Source organism: Aquila chrysaetos, chromosome 10, assembly GCF_900496995.4.
Source record: "Aquila chrysaetos chrysaetos chromosome 10, bAquChr1.4, whole genome shotgun sequence".
Lineage (NCBI taxonomy): Eukaryota > Metazoa > Chordata > Aves > Accipitriformes > Accipitridae > Aquila > Aquila chrysaetos.
Window position 1 is genome coordinate 19,392,754 of NC_044013.1, and position 26,066 is coordinate 19,418,819.

At 38.7% G+C, this 26,066-nt stretch overlaps 2 protein-coding genes across 3 annotated transcripts in view; one reads left to right on the forward strand and one right to left on the reverse strand.

The window, feature by feature from the left end:
* The window catches only part of COL4A4 (collagen type IV alpha 4 chain), a 78,257-nt gene extending 56,357 nt beyond the window's left edge, over window positions 1-21,900 (forward strand). For both annotated transcript variants that reach the window (XM_030029277.2, XM_030029278.2), the window contains 17 exons: window positions 53-160; window positions 421-599; window positions 1,767-1,830; window positions 3,421-3,495; window positions 3,955-4,062; window positions 4,396-4,503; window positions 8,400-8,471; window positions 9,265-9,393; window positions 11,246-11,353; window positions 12,244-12,399; window positions 13,064-13,162; window positions 13,466-13,474; window positions 14,354-14,485; window positions 16,581-16,697; window positions 17,444-17,632; window positions 19,476-19,762; window positions 20,379-21,900. In XM_030029277.2, coding sequence (XP_029885137.1) covers window positions 53-160; window positions 421-599; window positions 1,767-1,830; window positions 3,421-3,495; window positions 3,955-4,062; window positions 4,396-4,503; window positions 8,400-8,471; window positions 9,265-9,393; window positions 11,246-11,353; window positions 12,244-12,399; window positions 13,064-13,162; window positions 13,466-13,474; window positions 14,354-14,485; window positions 16,581-16,697; window positions 17,444-17,632; window positions 19,476-19,762; window positions 20,379-20,642 — 2,204 coding nt within the window. In that variant the 3' untranslated portion in view covers window positions 20,643-21,900. The remainder of the gene's footprint in view (window positions 1-52; window positions 161-420; window positions 600-1,766; window positions 1,831-3,420; window positions 3,496-3,954; window positions 4,063-4,395; window positions 4,504-8,399; window positions 8,472-9,264; window positions 9,394-11,245; window positions 11,354-12,243; window positions 12,400-13,063; window positions 13,163-13,465; window positions 13,475-14,353; window positions 14,486-16,580; window positions 16,698-17,443; window positions 17,633-19,475; window positions 19,763-20,378) is intronic.
* The window catches only part of RHBDD1 (rhomboid domain containing 1), a 118,341-nt gene that overhangs the window by 26,844 nt on the left and 65,431 nt on the right, over window positions 1-26,066 (reverse strand). Inside the window, exons 7-11 of the transcript XR_005933490.1 lie at window positions 20,886-20,968; window positions 20,333-20,576; window positions 19,431-19,616; window positions 17,425-17,595; window positions 31-130 (exon numbers count right to left, since the gene is read on the reverse strand). The gene's annotated coding sequence lies outside the window, so the exon portion shown is untranslated. The remainder of the gene's footprint in view (window positions 1-30; window positions 131-17,424; window positions 17,596-19,430; window positions 19,617-20,332; window positions 20,577-20,885; window positions 20,969-26,066) is intronic.

A 26,066-nucleotide genomic window follows, 5' to 3' on the forward strand; every position in this document is an offset into this window, starting at 1 on the left:
AGGACATGTCACTCATGAGGATTTACTTACATTCTGTATGTTTGGTTCAAAGGTGAAAGAGGACCTCCAGGAGACAGTGGCAGCGTTAATATCCGTCTTGAGAAAGGACAAAAGGGGGGACCAGGGCTTCCTGGTGAGAACGGATTTAGAGGTGAAAGAGGTAAGTTCATAAAATAAAGCCCTGCGTACACACACATTCATCTGATGTAAATCACTGGTGTTTTTCACAGGTTTGGACTCGCAGCTGCAGTAACATCCAGCAACCTTATTGTGTTTATAGAGTCTTAAACTAGCAGGCTAGTTTCTTTGGACAATTACTAAGGCAATACACAAAGTGTGAAAGCATAGCCATATTCAAAATAAGTGTCAAATAATGGCTTGACTATATCAGTCATTATCTTGTTCTGCAATTAACTTCAGGTGAAAAAGGTAATACTGGTTTCAGAGGCAACCCAGGATTTCCCGGGAAGAATGGTGTCCCAGGACTGCCAGGTGACCATGGTGACATTGGACTGATGGGGTTTCCAGGATCACGGGGTTTCCCAGGACCAAAGGGCTTTAAAGGAATGACAGGTTTTCAAGGACAACCAGGTGACCAGGTAAACAAAGTAGTAGTGAAATGTCCTGGACTTTGCAGTTACCTCCTGCCTCCAAGAAACGTGATGAAGGGTACTTCTATTGTACTTAGGCATTAGATGAACTGAGAAGAGACTGTCACTATAATAGGAAGGGTGAATTCCTTAATATAACATTTCAATGCTTTGATTACATTTTAGCAAGAACTGTAGTCAGAGTCAACAGAGGGCCTCTCCCCGCTCTCCTAGCTGCATGTTGTGATTTTGTTATATTGCCACTTGATGGAAGTCAAGGCTACACTGCACTAATTAGGAGGGCAAAAAATGGATGCACAATCAAGTCTTTAACATTATTCCTAAGAACAGATTGACAAATCACTTATTGCAGAAATCATAACATAGCAGCAGCACAAGTATGAAATTAATATATAGCTGCTTCTTCATATCTTACTACGTGGAGCAATCAAGCCGATAGACAAGACAAACCAAGTCTTCTGTGCAGATACCAACAACTTACACCAAACAGAACCCAGGCAAGCAATATTGGTCAAGAACAAACATAAAAACCTGCACATATATCACATATGGATATAAGGTAAAATTCTTCACAGGCTTGTATGCTAAGTAGACAGGCAGTGAGATTACATGAAGCATAAAGCACAGTTGTTTTTTGGTAAAGGGACGTATTTTGCTTGGCTTGTCTTTTACTATATTTCTTTGAAGAGATAATCTGTGTTTTGCTCCTTATAGGTTATTATTCAAAAGGAAAAATAGAGAAATCTTTACATTTTTACTGTTGCATCACAACATATTTCTGGTTAATGTTTATAGTAAATTTTGGGTAACATACAACAATATTAGGTACATTTTTATAGTATGTTTTAAATCAAATTACTCAAGCCATCTGTGGGGAATTTAAGCTGTTCAAGCCAAGAGTTAGCATAAACTATAAAAGCACAAACTCAAAATGATTAGCAAGTCTAATCTACAGTTTCTTGGAAGTGTTAGTGGTCAGTGTTAGACGTGTAACAAAGACAGCATGCTTTTCTGTTGAACCTAAGACACAGTTTTGCTATTCATATTGATTGCTAGTCCGTTTACCAGTGTAAGAGAACCAAATGCTCTTATAGATCGTTCCTGCCACACATATCATACGTCAAACGTTTTCACTTTGTTTTTAAAAAAAATCAGGGTGACGTTGGCTTACCAGGAATCCCTGGAAATCCAGGACTGACTGGCCCAAAAGGATCTAAAGGTAATGAGTTTATATAGACAAGCTTTTGTAAAGAGCAATACTGTTAGGATGTATATGCTCTGATGGATGGCAAGTACTCACTAGAAAAGGGAAAACAGGATAGAAGTGAAAATAATTGAAACATGAATATCATTAGAAACAAGTCTGGCTTACCTGAAGGCAAAATTTGCATTTCAGTTTATTCTTTAACAGTTTGTTCCTTTTAAAGTAGGTCTTACTAATTTGGAAGATGAATTTGTGTCAAATTTCAGAGTTTAAAAATTCTATCAAACATGTCAAAACCCACTCTTATGGATCTGTAAAATTTGTCAACTCGAAGAGAAAATGCAATCATTTAGGGTATTATGGTATGTTATTATACAGATACATAGAATTTTTAAAATATTCCAACGTTCTTTATAATCTCTTTTATATAACATATTTCCCAGTGTTTTCCAGGCTATGATTTTTGAATTCTTGGAACTTCTGAATGTGTAGCATAACAAATCAGGCAGAGTTCATACCCACGCATGCAAAATTATTCAGCTGAAAAGATGAAGTTTTGCATGTTGTTTTCTGCACAGGTAGAGATTACTCTGAAAGTTTTATCTATAATATTTAGATTTTAAAGTGTTTCAAAGAAATACAAAATGGTGTCAACCATCATATTCCCAAATTCCATTGGAGCAGGATGTCATTACTAATAAATAATGAAATTAAATCATTGCCTGGAAAAAAGGATTAAGGGGACAGGAGAAATTGTTTTCTCAGTTATGTTTTCCATTTCTTCAAAAATTCAAGACCTTCTCAGCCAGGGAATAGTTTCCCACAAAAAAAAGTAAAGAACAATACTCAATATAAAGAGAACTTTCATTAAATGTATTGAAAACAAATTTACTGGAAAAATTATCCTTAAAACTAAAGCAGGAAATAGCCAGTAAAGGTGGGGATTGCTATGGCAGGGGATTTGTAGCAACACTTGAACATGATATTTCCTCTTAACTTTTCACAGTAAAATCAGACAATAAAGTTGGAGACAGCATGACTAGGTGGGAGAAGTCAGACATTTGTGCAGACAATGTAAGGCAAAATTGCTCAGAATTACTGATTCTGTGATAAACAGGAATTTCAGCACAGACAAAAAGAATAAGGTGTGCTGGCTTAAAATCCCCAGGTAGTCCCTAAAAGGTCTTTACTGAGTAAATAGACACATGCTTTATTAATTTTGCACATCCTCACAAACCTTTGTAAGGAGTTCTCTTTGTTTAATAAAGTGTTACAGGAAATTTATGCAATATCTTTCATTTTCAGTATATGCTGTCAGTATTGGGAAAGTTCCCATAATTTTGGGGTTTAGTTTTGTTTTTTCATTATGGGAAATTTACATACTGCCAAGAGTCATACTAAACACAAGCTGAGTTAGTACTTCAAGACAAGCTGAGCTGGCAGATAATTTGCATGTGCCAAAGCATTTTTCATTCTGTATTGTCTCAGTCCCTTTATAGCTGTTAATATCTATGAGTAAATTATCTGATCTTACAAATTGTCCAGCTTTGGTTTTGTGGATAAAAAGGATACTTGTATGAAATGAAAGTCATTGTACCTCAACAGGCAAGAGAGGTGACCCAACTCCTCTGCTTGGTACACATGGTCGAAAAGGGCCTCCTGGAGATCCCGGATTACCAGGTACCTCTGATTGAAGAAAACAATTGGACTTAAGAACTTATTTTCTCTAAATTTTGTTAGTAGAGAGGGAACTCTGCTTCCTGTGCACATTGAGTGTTATTTTCTATAGTTATAAACCCAGGGATTGGAGACGCATCACGGTCTGCAATATGGCTAGCATGAACACAGGAGGTAGAGTCTACTGTTGTCTAGTACAGCACTGATGAACATACCAATACTTACCAGAATAAAACCTAGCTTGTCTATATCTTGCTCACCATTTCTGCTCTTTCAGATACTGCCAGAGAGATCAGTATAATTAATTGCTAATAAATAAATGCAAGGGTCTGAAGTATTTGAATAAAATTCTTCTTCTAGTCAAGAAACCCCTTACTGAACTTTTATATTTTTAAACTTATCATGAGATGAAGAATGGACATCTTTAAACAAATAAATGCTAGATTACTTTTTTTCTTTAAGGACTCTCTGGATTCCCAGGAGAGAAGGGTTCACCAGGTATCCAAGGGCAACCAGGAAGACCAGGATCCAAGGGTGACCCTGGATACCCAGGAATACCTGGATTTCCAGGTAATGCCAGAGTTTTAAAAATAGTGCCATGTAACAGCTCAAAAGAGATATGGGACATATCATTCAACAAATGAAAATGCAGCTGAGGAGGCACCTCTGTGGAGGAGGCTAGAGAAATCAGAGATCGGATGAAGGCATGTATTGAAAGCTATTTCAGTACCTAAAGACAGCAGCAATAGTCTGCTCAGTCTCAGAGAGCAAGATCCATCAATTCTTCATACATTCCCATACACTTTCAGGTGCCTCTTATTAACGCAGTGTGCTCCATAGCGTGAAAAAAAAAAATCAGTTTAATAGATTTGCATATTCACAGATTTTTTTTCCCACCCTCAGGAGCTACAGGTCCTCAGGGATTGCCAGGAGAACCTGGAGAAAAAGGGAAACATGGAATTTTGGGACCTCCAGGATTGCAAGGATTACCTGGATCCCAAGGCAGAAAAGGTAAACAGTATACAGTGCAGTTCTACTGGTAATGTAACAGCACCAGACATAAATACCCTTTTAGTAGTGAAAATGGAAAAGGCCTAACTGTGAGCATAATTTTGATTCTGTATTCTCTTAAACTACTAGAAGAATTAAGCCAGTTCCCATCACCTTTGAAAAGTAACATAAATGCTACCTCAGAAAATCAGGCTACAATCTAAAATGAGTAAGGTAGAAACAGATTCTGGCTCAGCTGATGTAACTGATAGCAGAAGGAAAGAAAAAGGAGTTTGCAGTAATTCAGATGTTTCACTTCAATTATGCTGTGTTCTACCTTTTCACCATGGAGTGCCACTGTTACTCTACAAAACCAGCAGACTGCCATGGACAGTTTTGTCTTACAAATTTGTTTTAGCAAACGGTGATAAGATAACTTGGCTTGGTTTTTGTTGTTAGTTTTGTTGCTTTGGTTTCTCCAAAAACTGATTTTGGTGAATTTAACGTAGAAATGTTTCATCTGAATCCTAATTTATATTTCTCACAATGATTGTTACGTTTAGATTGAACAGCAGTTCATCTATACAGTTGTTTTTGTTGGAGAACATTATTAACTTTTACTATACTCAGAATGATATATTGAAATTATAAGTTACATTAATATTTCATAAAGAAAGGTAATCAACTATGTACTTTGTATCCTCTCTCTGTTATCGTGTCCTTCATAACCAGTTCCTGGGCAGGAAGAATAATATTAGTGACCCATACACAGAAATCACAGTAAAGTAACACTTGGGGCTATGAGAAATGGTTAGAGAGGACAATAGATTCACTTTTTCAAATTCAGCCTAAGGAAAAATTGAGGTGGTTTCTTACGAACTATTGAAAATTTAAATAAAAAATGGAAACCATTTATGATTGCTTGCAGTAAATAAGTGGTGCTGATTTAAACTGTCATGACAGATTCCTTGCTGGTGCATAATCTGCAAGAGAACTGCAGTGACAGGAGTGTCTAAATTAAGAGGGGTCAAACAAAATAAAAGCACTCTTCTGATGAAAACTTCTTAGTAGCAGATGGACTCTTTCCTTCTTGTCATAAGTGGTAAGACACTTCTTTTCTATATTGTGCAGAAGTTATCCCAAGTCCTGTGCAGGAAACGCAATAAATTAACACATGTGCTGCAGAGGGAAAAGTTCAGTTCCAAATGGCAATTCGTTAGAGACCAAGTTGCCTGCTAAGCCTTAGGATTCTATATATCCAGCATAGTTGAAAACAAGGTTAACACCTTTGAAATTATACCCAGTAACAAAAACTGAATGGAATTTGTATTCCAATTCAATTGGAGAATATAGGTCTTAATGCTATTTTCAATAATATTGCTGCTAGCATTAGAAGTGAAATGGTTAATTGGCTGTTCATAGCTAAGTACACAGCCTTGTTAGTCTAATTCCTTCTCATTTACATTAAATGTCTTGTGCCTGAAGAACTTTAAGATTAAAAAAAAATTAGTTAAACAGCATCTACCAAAGCATAATCACATTTTCTTTATTACAGAGATAGTTTTGCTAGTTAAGGGTTTAGTCTGGCAAGCCTTACTTGTTTGAGTAATCCTTGGTGAAGTAAGTAATATTAAGAACATCAGCAGAATTACTTGTGTGAGTGGAAGCTGAATTGGGCTGTAAAATACAAAAACAGTGGTTCATACATAGGTCAGCCAATTCAGCTGTACCTAGAAATATGGGACTATAGCAATCCAAAAATCTAGAATTACAAGAGCTGATATTATAATGGATTGTTGGCAAATGCGTCAGAAATTCCCTGGAAAGCAAGTAAACCAAGCTATCAATTTTAACTGAATGAGCTAAAGATCAAAAAAGTTTTAAATGGTGACCTAGGTGCCAAAAATAGTTAGGAATTCAGAATAATTTTAAAATACCACTGTTAAATTCCCCAAACTGGCATGTAACTCTTACATAAATTTGAAAATGGCAACATGCCCAAAGCACAAGGAGGCTACAGAAGGTATGACTGAAACTTAGAATTTCATGAAAAGTTAAAAAGCAGTTAATTAAGGGCATAGAAGATATTACAGGTTGGATTACCAGTATCCCATAGTATAAAGGGGATTACATAGAGAGTATATTATCAATGTCTTGCAGGTTTTCAAACAATCGTCTGGATTTAAAATTTTTCCAGACCTGTGTTTGCTACAGGCTGGATTTTTTTTTTCTTTTTCATTCCTTTCTTAAATTTTAACTAAAATAATTCAACAGTTTCTAAGAACAAAACTGCAGGATTATTATTTTTGGTGTGTCTATTAGAAAACTCTAGTGCCCTTTTATTTTAACTTTCTCAGATGACCCATCTTTGAACTAGGGACCTTTAAATTTGGCAAGTGAAGCAGTTGATGAAGGGCATTAGCATTGCTGTTCCTACAGCAATTTGTCCCTACCAAATTTGACCAGCTTATAAAATTTAAAAAAATACATGCATTCTTATGTGCTTCAGTAGAGCAATAAATTCTCCCATGATTCGTGCTCTGGATATACAGCAGATTTGCATGCTGCAGGACATGCTGGGATCAAGCACAGGAACTGAAACAGAGAACTTATATCTTCTATGCCAGGAAGTAGCTAGACAGGGAAAAGGAGACAGAAAGATAATTTAGATTTGTGGAAAAAAAACCACTGCAACTGGACTGGGAATCGTACATGGCAGGGAGAGGAACTGGTGGAGAAGGAAATTAGGCAGAGATAAGCAGCAAAGGTGGGCACTGACAGTACTGTTCAACTTCGTGATGATCAGTGTCCACTCTAATCTATTCCTCTCTGGAGCAAGAAGCATCCCAAGTCTATTCCTCTGTCTGAAACTTCTTTGAAACCTGTTACCAAATGACCCATCACAGTTTTGCCAAATCTGTTCCTATCACCAGGTGATAGGCTGCTGTCTGCATTTAACAAGTGTACGTCTTCACACTTGATAATTTATCTATACAACTTAGGAAACTACAAAGTGCTAATGACATGGAGATATTTTTATCCTCCAGTGCAAACAACAAACATGATCTCAGCTTAATTCATCTTTAAAAAATGGATAAAAAAATGCCATCTATGTTTTTACTTACTGTGTTTTAGCAGTTTTCAAAAAGTCACAGATTATAAAGCAAAAGTTATATCTGACTACCATGAACACTCAGCCTGTGATCTGGTCATCTAGTGAACATCACTTGTGACAAAGCTGCTCTATACTGTCACATGTCAGCATAGGTCTCAATTACAGATTTGTTGTCTTCAGAGACTTTGTGCTGTTCAGTTTAAAGAATTTTTGTAATAGTGTAATGCAAAAAAGCATTGTTTTCTGTGTGAAATCTGCAGGACCAGGGAAAAGAAGCCAGGTGAAAATTTAGCTTCTTTCTAGTGCAGCTAGATTAAACTGCATTTACATTTGGAACAGAAGCTGTAAAAAAGTTACAGCTTTACAGTTATTTTAGGTAGTGTCTGCATCCTAGTCACCTGGTCACACAGTGATAACACAGGTAGCTTTGGACTAGTTAATCACATGTAGCAGTAGTAGTCTAGCCACAGACATGAGGTTCACCATAGAGTAAATTAGCCCATACTGAGCTTCCTGCTGCTAGCTGCAGTATAGAAATACCTAAAGGATTAAAAGGTATGTTTTCTGATTGCTTTGACGTGAAACTATATTATTGCTATTTTAAAATTTTTCACATTTTCCTTTCCAAAAGGTCTGCACTCAGGTACAATGTGATCTCATCTTCAGTTGCCAATAAGAATCAAATTCAGCAAATACCCTGTCTTGATCCAGAATGTGTTGTCAGAAAAAAAAAAGGCATAATTTTTAATTGTAACTTTAACGGATTATTGTGGCACCCAGTCATGCCTGTAATACCTCTCAGGTCTTCCTGGACTACCCGGACTGGATGGCTTGGATGGACTAAAAGGTCAAAAAGGTTCTGCAGGAGCTCCAGGTAAAGAAGGGAAATAGCTATGTGGAACATAAAATCTTCTCTTAAATGACTGAATGTGCAAGGAATTATGCATGTTATTTTGATATTTGCCTTGCCCAGAAGATATCATTAAGGCTCAGACTAAACTTTCAAACAGAATCTAAAGTATACCTAATGACACACCTGCAGTTATTTGTAGGGAAAACTTTAAAACTTCCATTACTCATATAGTTTTGTTGGAACCTTTCAAGGCTGTTTATAAAATGAAAATTTTCAGTGCAGATGATTCAAAGGAAAGCCAAGACTCCAGGTTTTTTATATGTAAACGATAAAACTAACAAATTAAAAGGAGACATATGAAATCCCAGCCCCATTAAAGTCCATGGGAGTTGTGCCACAAAGTTAAGAGGAACCTGGATTTCGCTCACGCTGATCTATTTGCAACTTTTAAAAGGTGCTTTTGAAGCAGTATTAAAAAACAGTGCTCATCATCTATCTGGAGATTACAAATTTATGCTGATAGAAAATTAAATTTAGGACCATGCAATCAGTTTACATTTCAAGTTACGGACAATAATGACACCATATAAAATAAACCCTAAAGAAGAGCATTAAAGCAAAGAGATTACTTTCTTTGAAAGGGATGAACTAGGTCCAGATTCAACAAAACTCTATCCAGCTTCCAAGAGAGAACCAGAAAAACAGCACTAGGCAACCCTTGCAAGGACGAACATCTGCAGCTGGTATTTCTATTCTGCACATCTGTATTTGTACTCAGTGTAAGCTTTATGTACATAATTGTTTTCCTATAAAGGTCAAAGTGAAACAGGGCCCCCAGGATACTCAGGAGAACTTGGACCAAAAGGAGACAGAGGTGAACCTGGATGGCCTGGTATTTCTATTCCAGGCCCCCCTGGAGAAAGGGGATTCCCAGGATTCCCAGGTAAGAAAGGGTGTTCTCCTTAGTGGTGCCCTGCAGAGCTGAAATTAAGCTCATACAGGTTCTTGCCCTGGTGAGTATGAACATTAATACATACCCAGAAGATTCTCTCCCTACAAACATTTCTGTTGCAGTAACATGCTGATGTTTCCTGAGTAGATACAGAGACCCCAGTATTTCTTGTTTATTATGTTACAGGAGAGGAAAGAATGAGAATAGAAAATGATGGACTTGGACAGACCTAGGGAACTGCTAGGTGGAGTTGCCTCTTGGGAAGAAATTCCTGAAGAAAAAGAGTGAAGGAGATCTGGTAGTCACAGAAATATAATAAATCTATCAGCTATTCTGATGTAAATGCAAGATGGAACTGTATCACAAGATTGCTATGATTATTTAAGAGCCTTGGTGATACAGGAGTTGAATAGGAACAGGAAAAAGCAAGTGTTTGAGGAAGGGCCACTAAGAAGGTTAAGAGATTGGAGCATCTGTCATATGAGGAGAGGCTGAGGGAGTGGGAATTGCTTAGCCTCCAGAAGAAAAGGCTCAGGGAGGATTTTATCAATATGTGCAAGTACCTGATAGGAGGGACATGGAGACAGAGAGAGATGGTATCCAGTGACAGGACAAGAGGCAATGGGCACAAACTGACATACAGGAAATTCTACTTCAATACAAGGAAAAGTTTTGGTTTTCCTGTGAGGGTAATTGAATACGGGCAACAGGTTGCCCAGAGAAGTTATGAAGTGTCCATCCTTGGAGATACTCAAAACCCAGCTGGACAGAGCCCTAGGCAACCTGCTCTAGCTGACCCTGCTTTGAGGAGAGCGTTGGACTAGAAAGTCTCCAGAGGCCCATTGAAGCCTCAGCAATTCTGTGATTAGAAGTGACATTAGCTTTACTCTACCAAACCTTGCAGCTGTGTCACATAACACAAGAAAAACAGCGGAGGTGAATTCTGGTGAGGTGAATTATTGTAAGATGAAGACAGTAATTTTTCTCAATTCAGTTACTAGTTCATGAACTGGGGGAGTCAACAGAATGGTACTGTTGAGGAAAAAAAGAGAAAAAGTTTAATTCCAAGATGTATTAACACTGCTTGACATAGGATGGGCAAGGCCTCCCATTGGCGTACTGTGTTCAGCTTGGACAAATTAGGGAGAACTCACTAGAGAGCAGATGGAAGGATGGGGTCGAAAACAAGACTGAAGAAACTAGATTGTTTTTTTTGTAGAAAAGAGAAGGCAACAGAGCGCAACACACATGCTAACAAGCTGCGACTATTCAAAAGTGTTATGCAGAGGATAGTAACCTGTAACTCTTCCTGCCTGTCACATGTAAGGGCACTAATGTCTTATTTTGCAAAAATCCAGATTACAAATTAGGAAAAAAATACATTTAAAGCTACTAAGTTCATCTTGTTCTGAGGTTTTTAGGAAATGGCTGAACTCACTTTTGCTAGGAACAATCTGTGAATATTTATCCTGTCCCAGGCAGAATGATGTCATAGTCCCCACTCATCTTACATTTTTACCATTTCTCCCATTGTTGGAATTCAGGAGAAGGCAGCTATTTGTGGCAATATGCCAATGTGTGATGATGAATTCTTTAGTTTAAGTAGTTTTTATGGAAAGAATTAAAAATTTTAAAAAGATAACAAATATTTTCACTTCTACAAGATTTCTTCATTAACCTAGTCACTGGTATGTTCAGTATGCAAGTGAGAGCATACATTACTTCCACGACTTCACGTCAGTATTCTTTTAGTTAGTAACTCGTTTCTGTAATCTAAAAAAACCCTCAGATTTTGGTTTGGTTTTGTTGGGATTTTTTTTAATTGTAAAATGTGATCCCTTAGGTAGAAGAGGACCTGTTGGACCCACTGGACCTATGGGAAGATATCCTGATAGTGCTTCTCCTGGTCCTCCAGGTGATCAAGGACCACCTGGTTTAGATGGCATCAGAGGTATTAAAACCAAAAATACCAGATTTGATCATGTAAAAACCCCCTGAGGCTACTAGGACTCACTGGGTTGCTGTCTGTGGAAAAACGTATAAAAGTGCATAAGGAACAAAGAAACCAATCAATACCTCAGTGAATACACAGAGAATTGAATACTGGATAGATCACCAGAGCAAGGATAAAATACAGATCTCCAGATTCAGTTTTCTGGCCTGTATGGTAATTCTGTACAAGTCCTGCTGCTACAACATATCTCAATTTCCGCAGAAGCAAATACAAATAAGATTACAGGCCTCTCTTCCTAGCAAGAAGGATAAAACACATTGTCCAGAAGCCTGCCAATGTTGGTAAACCCAGAAAAAGCTTTCCAATCTAAATCCAGCCCTGGGAAAGCTAAAGCTGGCAACTCTTTCGTAAGCATTTATGTAGACCTCACTTCTGTTACAAGCAGGCGTTGCCAAAGGAGCCAGTCAATTACTATAGATTCTGGTCCTCAAATGGAGCTCTTTCAAGTTGTTCTGACCCCTTACATTAAGTATTATCTGAACCCTTCCTTACCCAGTACAAAGACTTACTTCCTACTGGGAAATAGGGGATGGAGACTGTAAGGGTAAGCAGCACTATAATAAGTATAGAGAAGCAGTGTCTCAATGCATGTAATATTAACTTGCTGCCTTTTACTTGCACAGAATCTATATTGTTTTGGGAGTTATTCCTATTATTGTCTTCCTTACAATGCCTTGGATAAGGCTAATGTTAATATTTCCAAAAACATGCAGGGGCTGTCCCACATCCCAGGAAAAAACCCAAAAGCAAAAAAAATAACAGAACATAGCTATTTTTAGATGTTTATGCTTTGTGCATATATTAAGAATAAAGTTCTTTTACCATAGGTCAGCCTGGGAATCCCGGTCCTCCTGGAGAGACTATCTTTGTGCAAGGAGTTCCAGGTGATACCGGTATTCGAGGGGCACCAGGTAATCCCGGGCAGCGAGGGCAACAAGGAGCCAGAGGTCTTCCAGGGAACCAAGGAAGAGGAGGCCCAAAGGGTACGATCTGGGGTGTTTTTAATAGTGTGTGCACTTATGCCCAACCCTATGCAACTGAGCCTTGTGCACTGGGGATTGCCATTGGAGACTGAGCCAGACAGAAGGGGTAGGCTAGACATTTCTTAGCTCTGCCCTGTTACCTACAGATAAGATAGGGCTGGGGTAGAAGGTCAGAGTAGAGCCAGATTCACATGTACTGCTTCCAAAAACTTGTTGGAAGACTCCCCTACCAACCTGAGAATGAGGCAGTAAAACTTTTAAGCCTGCCAGATAAAGCAAGCTCTGATCTGTCTGCAGGGGTCTTGAGAAGCTATGGAAGATGCAGATGTGTTTGAACTAACACAGTCTCACATCTGTCCCATATCAATAGCTTTGGGCTTTCAACAGATTCTTCAGTTTGAAAACAGGGATCTAGATACTTCTTCCACACACTGTAGAGAAGTCCTATCTACACCAATCCCTTCCAATCTCTACAAAAAAGAAAAGTAAATTTTAATTCAAGACCAGGGAGAGAAGACGAAAATGTGCATTTCTTTCTGGGAGACAACAGAGTTGAGCTTTCCCAAGTATTTTTTGTTACTCAAGCAGCCAGACTTCATCTTACTTATGTGTTCACCTTCTCGGAATGCAATCACATGTAACTGCACAACTGTTTTCTTTCCAGGTCCTATGGGAATCCATGGCCCACAGGGTCCACCTGGTGCTATAGGACAACCAGGAGACCAAGGTTTTCAAGGAAAACCTGGTCCCAGAGGTCCCACAGGTACTTACAAACCTGTTGCTCATTGTCACTCAATTGTAACCATGATCTTTCTATTAATATATAATCTTACTAACGTTTACTTGCATACAGACAATTTAAACAATCTCAGGAAAAAACCCAACTTAATTGATTTCTCATTTGAGTTGTGTAAAAATTTCTGAACTATGGATTTGTTTCTAGTGTCACCTCATGTAAGTTATTTCAGTTCTCATTCCATTCTTTACTCTAATTTACATGCCTGAAACTTGTTTCCACCTGCACCACAATGGCCGCAATCTGCTTTCCATTTTTCACATCCTTCAGGTTTTATAGGTAAGTTCATGACTATTGATTATTGCTCTTTTCATGTGGGCTTCCTTCTGTATAGATACTTTCCATTCTTAGAAGGAGTTCTTGGCTTGGCTGCTAGGAATAGTAGATACTGCTACAACAACATAGTTGTAATAGATTTTTCACATAAATAGCTAGCACTTCCAAGCAGACCAATATCATGATAATGCTACATTGAGAAGTCTCATGCTATGATGTCAATTAGACTTGTAAAACAGACTTGTTTCAAATTATCATTTTGGTTTTTGGTTGTCACACAAGATGCTTTCTAACCAAAAACTTAGCAAAATCTTGAATCCTAACACTGAATTACTACAAACACTGAACTCAATCTGACTAAATTGATCCAATTCTGATTTTGTTCCAAAATGCAAATAGCCAATAGCTCCCAGTAACTTTCAATACATAAAATGTGGCCATTCTTTTTTTTATATTATTGTAATTATTTTAAATGGATATTGTGGGTTAGCTTCTTTGGCCTGCTTATTGATGGTTTTGCAGCCACAGAGTAAGCAAAGTACTGTAAATCTTCACATGTGCTAAGGTGTTTGCACTGAAGTTGGGTAGACTTCAGGGTTTAACTCAAGTCAGGTTGGGGCACATTAAGACAGAAACTGTACACCAAATACTTGAAACACATCAGCTAGCATACACTTGTTAACACATACTTGCCATGCTGTTAAATGCTGTGCTAAAAGACTAAGAGTAAAATTAAAAGTGGTGAGACTCAATAATTCAAGATTTTAAAATACTTAAAATATACACTTGAATACCAAAAGCAGCTAACAGTTATGTTGATTTTTCACATGGGAGCTATTAACCAATCTTCTGTCTAATTTACTTTCCTATTACACATTTCAGGTGACCCTGGTGAACCAGGGAAAATAGATGATTCATGCCCTACAATCCCAGGGCCTCCTGGCGAAGCAGGGCAAAGAGGAGATGATGGCTCTGTAGGTTTACCAGGGCCAGTAGGCCACCCTGGACCCCAAGGTAAGCTTGTGTTTTGAAAGCTTGGATGTCTATTTCAGCCATTTAGACAACAAATTGAAAAGGGTCAGAGTGTCAGTGTTACTTCTTTATGTTTTACCCTGTCTCTTCCCCTTAAACACTTACTAACAGTCTCCAGAAACATGTAGTGGGCTGGTTAACGCTGAGGATGATGGATCAGTATAGCTGAACCAGGCTGCTTGAGCCTTGCCTGCACTGCATTCCCTTTTCCTAGGCCAGGGAAGGCAAAAGCATCAGGCACTGTTGAGAAAACAGTTCTTCAAACGGTATTTTTTCTTTTAACCAACAAATGAAAAAGCAATGCCTCAAATCACTCCTATGGTTTAGACAGGTTGGAGGATGTTAAAAATATACATGCTTTAAAATTTAGCAACAATGCATCACAAAGCTCTAACCAAAGTCCTAAAAAGACACAGAAGTCAGAGGGGCAGCTACAATAGCACTTTTTATCTGTTAGAATGTGAAAAAGTTACCACAAAAGAAAACTGACCAAAGAGATCTTAACTTAAGAAGTGATGAAAGACTGAAACATTCTTCTGATAGGTAAAAAGAAACCAACGGTGATGCTGGTACTGATGATTCCAATGGTGTGGCCATCTTCATAGAAATACAGCGTAGCATGTCCGTGTAGTGTCTTCAGTTTAGATAGTGGAATCCCTCATGTGGTTTTAGATATTCCCTACTTGGGAAACTGAAGTTTGTTGTGGTGGCTGCACTGGACATCCAATGTGTCCAGAGAGAAAATCCATTATTTTCTCTCAGGAGATTCCCTGCAATAGTCATTCCCCTCATGAGAGTGAACACAAGGCAATTTTCAGTGAACTATCTGCTTTTACGTATCTTAATTGATTTGCCAACTAAAAGGTGTTTCTGGGGTTGAACTGAGAATGGCTGTGTTGCCATTATATACGGTTTCTGTAAAACCAGATGATACGATGATACATACCCGCACTGTTTTATGAAAGAAACACCTAGTAATGCTTTTCCTTTCATTAAGATAGCAGAATTCCAACTTTCTCCCGGCTTGGAAGGCAAACTGGAGGTTTTACTGGCAAAAGCAATGTGTATTACTAAAACTTCAGTGTACCTGAGCTTTGCCAAAATAACTATGCAACCAACATTGAAAAGCTGTTAAATTGTTTTGACTGGTTTAGATTTTCTTAATGAATCTTAATGAATAAAAAGTAACATGGGGAAACTTTGAATGTCGTGAGACAACCTTGAATTACTCAGTCTGCAGGTTAAATAGCAAACTTTGCAAGGAATGAAACACACACTGTTAATGAGAAACATCTGTGGTGCTAGAGAAACATACTCATCTGAAAACTGGTTTTTGCCAAAAGAGGAAAAACACTGCTGAGTGCAATAATACCTGACAAGTGTAACTTCGTTCAATTCAGATTATGTTTAAAGTAGCCAGTGAACAGAACCATCACTATCTGTGCCCTGCATATGAGACACATCTTTTACTGTCATGGCCACACCTCATTATCTGCTAAGGTATAAAAATGCATGTACATACAAGAAATATAAAAAGGTGAGGCCATCAGGAGCCTAAAAATGTCTTTACCCTTCCTCACTGGATGTAGTCCAATTCTGCAGTCCCTCCCTCTTCTGTAAGTACTCTAATACATGCATTACTTCACAGGAAATTCAGTACATGTTTAGAGGCTGCTGAGTGGGGTCCTAAAAGATGAAGGCCTGCCATAGGATGAGTTACAACTCATTACACTGTACAGATACTGATGGTAATTCTGCAAGAGGCTTGTCATGATAATGTCTGTTAGTGCTTTGATTTCAGATGTAAATCACACAAGTTCTGTAGAGAGGACATAAAACCTTATCAGCAGTTGCTGTTCCTGAAGTCGTGCCTCTGAGCTACTAGTGTGGTCACAAGGTGAATAAGTTGTAAAGATAATTCCCAGCAGAAAGCTGTTCTGCACCAGTCTGTCCTGAAGTGTCACTTCTTGATGTCAGTTCTGCAGACTGGCCCTTTGCATGCTGTGCATGTTTGGACAACATATAACCTTTAAATGGAGCCATGTGAAGGGAAAGTGCATACTTTGTATTTATCTAGGAAGAAAAGGTGAAGAAGGGTCATGTGGCCTGCCAGGTCAAGATGGCTTACCTGGGGCACCTGGACCACCAGGTGACCAAGGGAATAGAGGAGAGCAAGGATACACTGGGCCACAAGGTAAGAATGGAACATGGCTTCGGGGAGAGATGTGGGGGATGATGTATAGACTAAGTTTTCTCTCTGCTCCCCCCCAGTGCATACATAGGTACATCCACCTCTAGCCTGAGATACCATGACACCTCCTTCCCCCCCTCTCAATTCAAGCACTGATAGTGACATTTGTGAATGATTTCATAACACATAAAAAGACCTATTGGAAGAAAATTTATCTCGGCATCCATTATTAACCAGAAAGGCAATTCACCACACATGCTTAAACACCATATATCAATAGGTATGCATTTCTGAGTCAGCACTAATGGTGCAACTGTCTGTGAGTAATTAAAATTGTATTTTAACTGTGACTGCTGTTTAATAAATTAATGGCTTGATACATAATGTGAGGAAAGGACATCGACTGTTACTGCAGGGATTCAAATTCAGTCCAGACAAATCATTCTAGTGTGTAAGTCTGGGAAATCATTGCCCACCTCAGTTCATTCCTTAATCCATACAGCACAGGACAGAGGCACAATAGAAAAGCCAACTGTCAAGCATTCAGTGGCAATCTAGTTCATTTCTCTCCCATAAGAAGGATAATGTGTGTCTACTGGTGTCTTTATTGCCCATGACAACCTGTGAAGTTGTATTACCTTCAGTCAGGAACCCCTTACTGAACACTTAAATACAGTAAAAGATAAAAGTTCACAGTAGCTATGTGTTCATACAAGTAAATTTCTTTTACCTTTTCTCCAATGTGTAAGGTCCACCTGGCCAGACTGGTATCCCAGGACCACCAGGCCCCCATATTAGATCTGCAAGTGGATTCTTGCTCGTCCTTCACAGTCAGTCAGACAGAGAACCACTCTGTCCACAGGGGATGCCAAAATTATGGACTGGCTATAGTCTGCTATACCTAGAAGGACAGGAGAAAGCTCATAATCAAGATCTTGGTAGGTATTGTCATACGTAATTGCTCTCCAGTTACGTCTAATACGGTGTGATCTATACAATGAAAGACAAGTCAAATGGAGCACACTATAGAATCATCAATTACTTATTTTCTACAGACTCAAAACTAATTTACACTGATTATAATGAACTTGATTATGCTGCCCTATTATGTGACCCATTTAAAATGGCTTTATGCTTGTATGCAGTTGAACGAAAAAAGCATTTCTGCCTCTAAGTAATTTTGAATAGAAGTTGGAGAGATGAGTGGTTTATTTCACTCACCCTGGCTAGTCATTTTGGGCTGTCTTTGAACTTACTGGAGACATTTTCCTAGATCAGGAATCTCATTTGGCCACTCTGAAATAACTCCCTGCAGGATCTGCTCCTTTTTACTGTAGAGGCAGCTTGGGAAAAAGATCTAGTTAAGTTCGGTCGTTACAGTTGGGTAATATAAATAAGCTTTACAAATAAAATTATGCATCATGTGTATAGCAGAATTGTGTGCTTTTAAGAGTCAGAAGCTAATATTTTTTGCAAAAGACAGAGTCAATTTTCTCCCAAGGACAGCTCCTTTTGGTGTCTTAGGTCATTTCTTCTACATCTTCTACAGTTCTAACTAAAATAAGCTAAATAAGCTGCCTGACTTGCAGCCTGAGAAACTGATTGGCGGCAGTTTGCACAGAAGAAATTTCCTAAATTTTTGTTGACTTGTTATACAAGAGGCAGAGAAGTCTCCTAGGAGGAAAGATCAAGGACCTAATAAGCTGGACAAAAAAAGAAGTGTTTAAAAGAGCAATAAAAAGAGATATTTTTAGTACAGCAGTGTTGTTTTGAAATGTTTTCACTATTGTGTGTTTGGCATTCCCCAGGAGAGCCAGTTGGTAACAGAATGCCTTAGAACAGCAGTGAAAATAAGATTCAAAAGAAAATAAAGTCCTTGTTTCCTGTGAGCAGTGTGTTCTTTTTGCAAGCATTTTCCTTACTCAGGCTACTCCAGATTCTTTATTAGTACTGGAACAGAGTGTTATCAGTGATAAACAAAACTGGCTTCTGTAGAGAAATGTCACATATCTTGAAAGAAGGCATTAGGGTTTGGGGGCATTAGAGAAATATACATCACACACAAAGTTCAAGGCAGAACATATATGCAGTGATTATTATTGTTAACTACATAGGTCATCATGAAACCGTTCCAAATTCAGTTCTGGAAGAACTTCACTTCTGCAGTATGCTGAAGTATGCACTAGTCGCTTCTTAATTCCCACTGATGTCTGCCTGATGAGAATTTTGCAGGATTGGGTCTGCAAAATCCCTCAATCCTTTTATTTCACTTTGAGAGTCTGTGAAACCTTTCTGGAAGGCAGTAGAACAGCTGCTGAGATATCAACTTAACGCACTGGTAGCAACGGCTTGTCATACTTAACAAAAATTTTCTATTTATCAGCACTGGCATTTGGTTTCTCACTGCTCCTAATGAGTTTGTAAATAGCTGATCTCCTTTTAAACCAGCCACCACCTCTTGCCTAATTTATTTTTCAGCGTTGGCACAGCTAAAAATTTGTTATCATAACTGCTTCCCATGGTGACAAAATACATCATGTTTAAATATTGGGTTGTGATACAATTAAATATTATTGGTCAAAGGAAGATACTTATTGGTAAAAAAAGTTTCTGTTTTCAATATAATTAGCCATTTTGGTAAAGAGCCTGAGAGGTTTAAGATCTGTGAATTATGTAACTCCTGTTAAGATACATAGTCTTGCCGCAACATTGCCCAGAATACTATTTTCAACTTACATAGAAAGAAGTGGAGTAATTTTCATAATTTGTTATTATTTTCAGGTCTGGCAGGATCTTGTCTTCCTGTGTTTAATACCATGCCCTTTGCTTACTGTAATATCAACCAAGTTTGTTACTACGCCAGTCGAAATGATAAGTCTTACTGGTTGTCAAGCGCTGCTCCTTTACCAATGATGCCACTTTCTGAAGAAGAAATACAACCATATATAAGCAGATGTGCTGTATGTGAGGCCCCAGCCCAAGCGGTAGCAGTTCACAGCCAAGATCAGTCAATTCCTCCCTGCCCAATGAACTGGAGGAGTCTTTGGATAGGATATTCTTTTTTGATGGTAAGAGTCTGGGCACATGATCATATATGTAAGTTTCTTTCATACAGCTTTTGTGTTCTAAAGGTTCAAAGATTTTTAGCTCTGAAAAGTAAACTATCCAATGTCTAGCAAACATTAAAAAGGAAAATTCACAAAAAGAAACAAGATGCGGGTTAGTTCCAAATTGCAGAAGCTGGCTGTAGCTATATATACTGAAGTCATAGCCTTAAGCTACACATTTCTTAAAATTACAAAGATTTTGCTTGCTTGTCTTTAATAAACGATGGGATTTTCATGTACAAAGACACACTTCAGAATTAGAGGTCCAGGTCTTTCTAATGCCATCTTCTAAGTTACATTTGCATCAGTTTAGATAACAGCATCATTTAGAATTGACCTGGATTACTCTTTTCTTCAGTTTGACAAATACCAGAAAAGTAAGTGAGCTGGCTCTAGACTTTTGAGATTAACTCATTACAGAGCAAATTAAGATTTTTCTCCAGCAAAGGAAGCATACTCCAACCTAAATCACCAAAAATAGTACAGTTAAAAGCAAATAAAGTCAGAAAAAGACATATTAACATAATTTACCTATTTTTCATGCACAGTTATCAAGTTCTTTCACTGTTCTTTCCAGCACACTGGATCTGGTGATCAGGGTGGTGGACAGTCCCTTATGTCACCTGGAAGTTGCCTAGAAGACTTCAGATCAGCACCATTCATTGAATGCCAGGGTCAGCGGGGAACATGTCAATTTTTTGCTAATGAATACAGTTTCTGGCTAACAACTGTGATGCCCGAATTGCAGTTTGCATCAGCCCCCCTGTCAGGAACTCTTAAAGAAGGACAAGAGCAGAGGAAAAAAATCAGTAGATGCCAGGTATGCCTGAAGCATGGCTAACAAGCCAAACAAAAACGAACAGCTAGAGTGAGACTTGCGTAAGGATGAACAACATGCTAAAGGTTTAAACAGGATTTAATATTTTAATATATTTGAAAGTGTTCAGCACAGTTCTTTTTGTTTGAATGGATATATAAGACTGAAAGATGAAAGATCTGTTAAGCCTCATCCACCCATTACACACATCTACAGGTAGTAAAATCTAGTGTAAGTGACCTAATTCAAAAGAATGAAACTCGTCACATTGGAGTCCACTGCCATAATAAACAGGTAACAAGGTGAGCTCGGAGGGTTGAATCAAGTCAGGAATACCAAGGGAACCATACCTGTTGTGCAAGACAATGGATTTCCTGTTAGAAATGGCATTTACAACAGGAAGAGTATGTGCATTTGTATGGCATATTATAAATATTTATCCTTATAGATACAGACGTGCAAACATACAAATGTCTTAAAGCCCTGAAGTTGAATTTTCCAAGCTAAAGAAACTTGCACATGCTGTTTCTGAGGGAAGGGGAAAATGTAATTGTTAAACATCATAATAAAAACAATGAAGATCAAAGTCTTTTACCATTGCAGTACTGAATCAAACTGTGAAAGAACTGTTAATTGGGCGTTCGTAAGCAACAAAAAGTTGTAAATCCGTTTAACAGCAGATTATGTGAGAAAATAAAATTAGCTGAGATAACGAATCCTTAAAAAGCTATATTTATATTTGCAATTCATTTCTAAGAGCAATTAAATTAAATTATTAAGCTCCAATCCAAGTAACTGAGGAAACAAAGCAGTTTCTAGTATTACTTGAAAGGAAATAGTAGCATGGTGATAAAATGGGTGAACTTACCTGAGTGATGAATGTAAGAAGTGTTAGGACAATTGCCTAAACTTGAAGCTAATAAATTTTGTTCAATTTTTGCTTCTTTGTAAATACACCACCAAAAAAAAAAAAGAACCATCACCTTTAAGATCCTTAAGGAATCATAGCTCTAGAGATGCTTTTTATTTTTTAAAGCATTGATTGTTAAAATGTTTGTAAGCTAAAGCACTCATCACCTTTTGAAAAAGTTAGAACACATTTATACCTCCTTCATTCAGCTATAAAACCAGAACTATTAAATGCATATTTGAATCATGGTGAAACTACTGAAAACAGATTGCGAATGGAGAATTCATCATGTGCAGAAGGGCCACAAATGCTGCTTTTACCACTTAAATAAGCTACATTTTACTAGAATGGAATAAAATGTTTTTTTTCCCAGCACTTTTCATTTCAATTTGTGTTCACTAAGAGAGGTGCCCCCAGCAAAAGGATTTTCAAGGAACCTGAGATCCACATCCAAGAGTCCTAATTCAAAGAAAACTCCTGAAGTACTCCATCACGAGTACAACAGGCTGATCAGCCAATTTAAAAATTGGATATACAAACTCAAAGAGCAGGAAAGACAGACATTCCGGTCTCAGCCAGAGGAAAATAAAATAGAGAGTAAGTCCATTCAAGTGTAAATACATCAGACTGTGCAACTTCCTTCTGACAAAACCAGCCGAACGTCTCTGATCTGCTGTGCTTACGTGGTGGTCAGCTAACTCTCCTGCTCTTTCACCTGGGAAAGGGTCAAGAGCCCTCTTGGGGCACATCCCAGTCCCCATCTGTCTCAGGGCATTTCCCTTTTGGTCCTAGTGGCCCACTGGGACAGGGCACACCTCTTGGTTCACTCTTCAGCGATCCCAGCTACATCCTTGAGATCTGGCATGCCACACAGTCTTTTGAGGAGGGACTAATCCCTACCGTTGAACTGTATGAAAGAATTTAATCCCCTCCTGCTACAGACAGCATCCCACACACAAGCGAGACTGGCTTTGCAGTTTGAAGTAAAAACCAACGTCTCAACTCTGCAACGTGCTGAGTAGCTTTGGAGCTTACTCCTGCGAGAAGAAAGCAGCATGTGGAGAGGAGCACCGTGCCTTAGTCACCTATTCTTTATGGTGTGCAAACAGCATTACCAAAAATGCCACAGCTAAAACCACAGTGGGCTAGTAGCTTCAGCTTTTGTTCACAGTAGCAGACAAATACCCCACTTCTTCAGGTGATGTCCCCATTTCCTCAGTGGATTTAGATAATTCCACATTAAGGTCTCATTTATGAGCTTTTCCTGACAGTACTCACCAGCTCCTCCGTTACTCATTTGCAGCCTCTTTTCGGGTTAGAAACTCTCTGGAGAAGGGCAGTCGCTTTGCTGGAAATATTTACAGTAGGGCTTTTGGTACTAACTGCACTTAAGTAATCAATAAAGAAAACCTTATACACTATGCTATCACAAACTTTGTCATAATAAGGCAAACTGAAGACAAGTAAGATGGAATAAAATGGGATTTTGGAATTGGATCTGTGTTCAAACTTGAACAAGTACACAGAAAAATCTTGAAAACATCTAAGAGAATCATCAAAAAAAAAGACCCAGTCATCTAAATGAGCCATTCCATGGCATTCTACTGTCTTGCTCTTTTGATTTAAAAACACCATGTAAACCAGTCATGTTTTTCTGTTACTTTGATGCAGTTTTTGCACCTGTGCCAGTTAGATTTTATTACGTTCTATAAGAACATATTATATAGATGTATTTTTAAGCTACCACTAGGTTAAATATGCAATAGGTGTGTAAATTCCCGTTTCATGCTTAGCTGACTCCGTAAGGCATTTGTCAGAAATACTGTACTAATTCAAAATGAAATTGCAAATAAATTGGTTAATATTACAAAGCAAATAAGACAGACCAAAGTATAAAGCAGCATATGCTTTAATTCTGCAATCATTTATCCAGTGACTATAAGCAGAAAAAGAATAGGTAAATTAATCATAGGGGACCTAATTATGAAGTTATGTGTGAAAAGGAACAGCTGAAACTGTTCATGAGTAAAAACACTCCTAAAGGCAATGGCCTTGTGCTAGTCCTATAGTCCAAATTACCCTTACTGTTGCGTTCAGGAGCTTTGGATCTTGTGTAGGCCCAGTAAAGAAGTGAATTTTATCCTAAACGGCAAGCAGGGTATTAATAGCAACACAGAAGATTATACTGGCTACACTCGGAGGTCACTGGAATTAGAGCCATTTGGGGTGAACCACCCTGGAATTAAACTCAGAACCTCTGACTTACAATGAGACTTGCTCGCCCATCGCCCTAGCAAACCATGGCATCTATATGGCTAGGAAGCAGGGAAGATGCCTGGCTCTAACTCATGGCAAATCCTCAGGGTGGTTGTCAGATTATTCTCTCTCCTTCACATCCCTCCGCATCAGGATTTCTGGAAGATAACTAGTGGAAGAAAAATACTGCAAAGCCCGAGCCCTGATCTGCTGTTAAGAAATGTGGCCATTTTTGCTTCATCTGCTGTTTTTTATAAGACGAGGAAAGAGATGCACAGGCCTAATACTGAGAATGTCTTTTGAACTGAATTTCATCTTTTGGTGTATACAGAGCATGTCAAAAGGGAGAGAGTAAAGCAAAACTGAAAACAGGTATCACTCATTTTATCATAGTGGTGCTGTATTTTAAAAATGGTATTTTTAAAGCATACTTTAAATTCATTTGTGTACAGCAGAATTTCTGGATTTGAAGTCCACAATTCACGTGCTAAATAAAAACAGGTATCAGAATGAGATAACAGAAAAGACACCTAAATGCCAAACCGAGAAGGGGTTTAGCAGGGGCCTGCAAGCAGACCCAAACTGGCAACTTCCTGCAAGTGCACCTGCCGTGGGCCAGACCTGCTGCTCCAAGTCCCCAGCTTGTCACATGCCATCATATCAGCAACATCCCGTGCCCGGGAGCTGTTGGAACTCCTGTGGTGAGTTGGCCCTGGCTGGCAGCCAAGCACCTACCCAGCTGCCTCCCCTGCCCCAAGCAGGACAGGAGAGAAACAGGAGGAAAAAGAGCAAGAAAACTCATGGGTCAAAATATAGACAGGGAAATCACTTACCAAGTACTGTTGTGGGCTAAACAGACTCAACTCATGGAATTTAACTTAGCATAAATATTTAATTACTGATTCAGGTTTTGGGAAGCAAGTTGACAAGCCTTAAAATACCTTTCCTCCCAATTTCCCAGGCTCAGCTTTACTCCAGACTCCTCTCTGCCCCCTTGTTATTGCTGCAGGTTACGCTTGGTCCCTTCAATGAGGTGGTGCGAAGCTTGGGGCGGGGGGGTAGGACACGACTGGGTTCCAGGTACAAAGCGGTTTCTCTGTGCTGCACCTTCCTTCTCACTCTTTTCCCGTGCTCTGACATTGGTCCTCCATGGGCTGCAGTCCTTTTGAGGGAGCATCTGCTCTGGCGTGGGTCCTCCGAGGACTCCAGTCCCTTCCAGGGGTGTGCCTGTTCTGCCATGGAGCACCTCTGCCTCCTCCTGACCTTGGATTTCTCAGATCAGAAAACTGCTTAAAGACTCACTCCCAGAATTGCATTATTACATGCAGCAAGTTTAAGCAAAACTGTTCCAGGAATTTTTCCAGGGTAAACTCCTAACCAAACAACTCTTTCCTACCTTGGTTGGTTCATAAACACCAGAAAAACAAACAAAAAAAGTATCAAAACAGTCAAAAACCATAGAATTCTTACAGTCCATATGTTTTTTGCCTGTGTTAAGGGAGATTAAACAAACCTTTTATCCAAAAACCCAAGTTGTTGTTTACTTGTTTGAAAAAGATCCCCCTAAAGTTTTAAAGCTCACTACTGAGGAAGAACTAAATTTGATCTGCATGATGCCTTCTGCTCCTGGTACACAGCTGAAGATTGCCAGTCTACAATGGTACTGCAGGCTGTCTAGCCCAGCATGCAAGACCACAACATCAGCCCTCATCAATTCTTTTAAGTATGACCATGATCCAAATTCAGGAAATAAACCATTTCCATCTGGGGAACAAACTTTCTGTTGTTCCACACGGACCACTGTAAATAACACCACTTTACACTGACATCCCGGGCTGAAGCCTGGCCTTTTCAGGTTTTACAAGCAATCTTTAAATAATTTAATTGAATTCAATTATGCCATACATAGAAAAAGGCTATGAATATGAGAACTTCTGTTCTAATGCTCTGCATGTATTAGAACTGTCTGGGCAAGAAAGAAAAAAAAACATTCAGGACCACGTCAGGAAGATGTATAATGGGGAACAGTTGTTTGCAAGAAACAGGATTGCTCCAAAGCCAGCTGTGAAGAGGAGCAGTCAGGCAAGGACAGAGCTGATCTGCCTGCACTCCAAAATGATAAAAAATTTCTGACAACTCTGGCAAAAACTTTCCAGCAGGTGAAGCAATTGCTTCATCAAAATGGGGATCTATTTCATGACTGGATCCTATTTCAGAAATCAGCATTTTAAACCAACCAAACAACAAAAACAGCCGTTGAAATTCTGCCCACCTTAACCAGC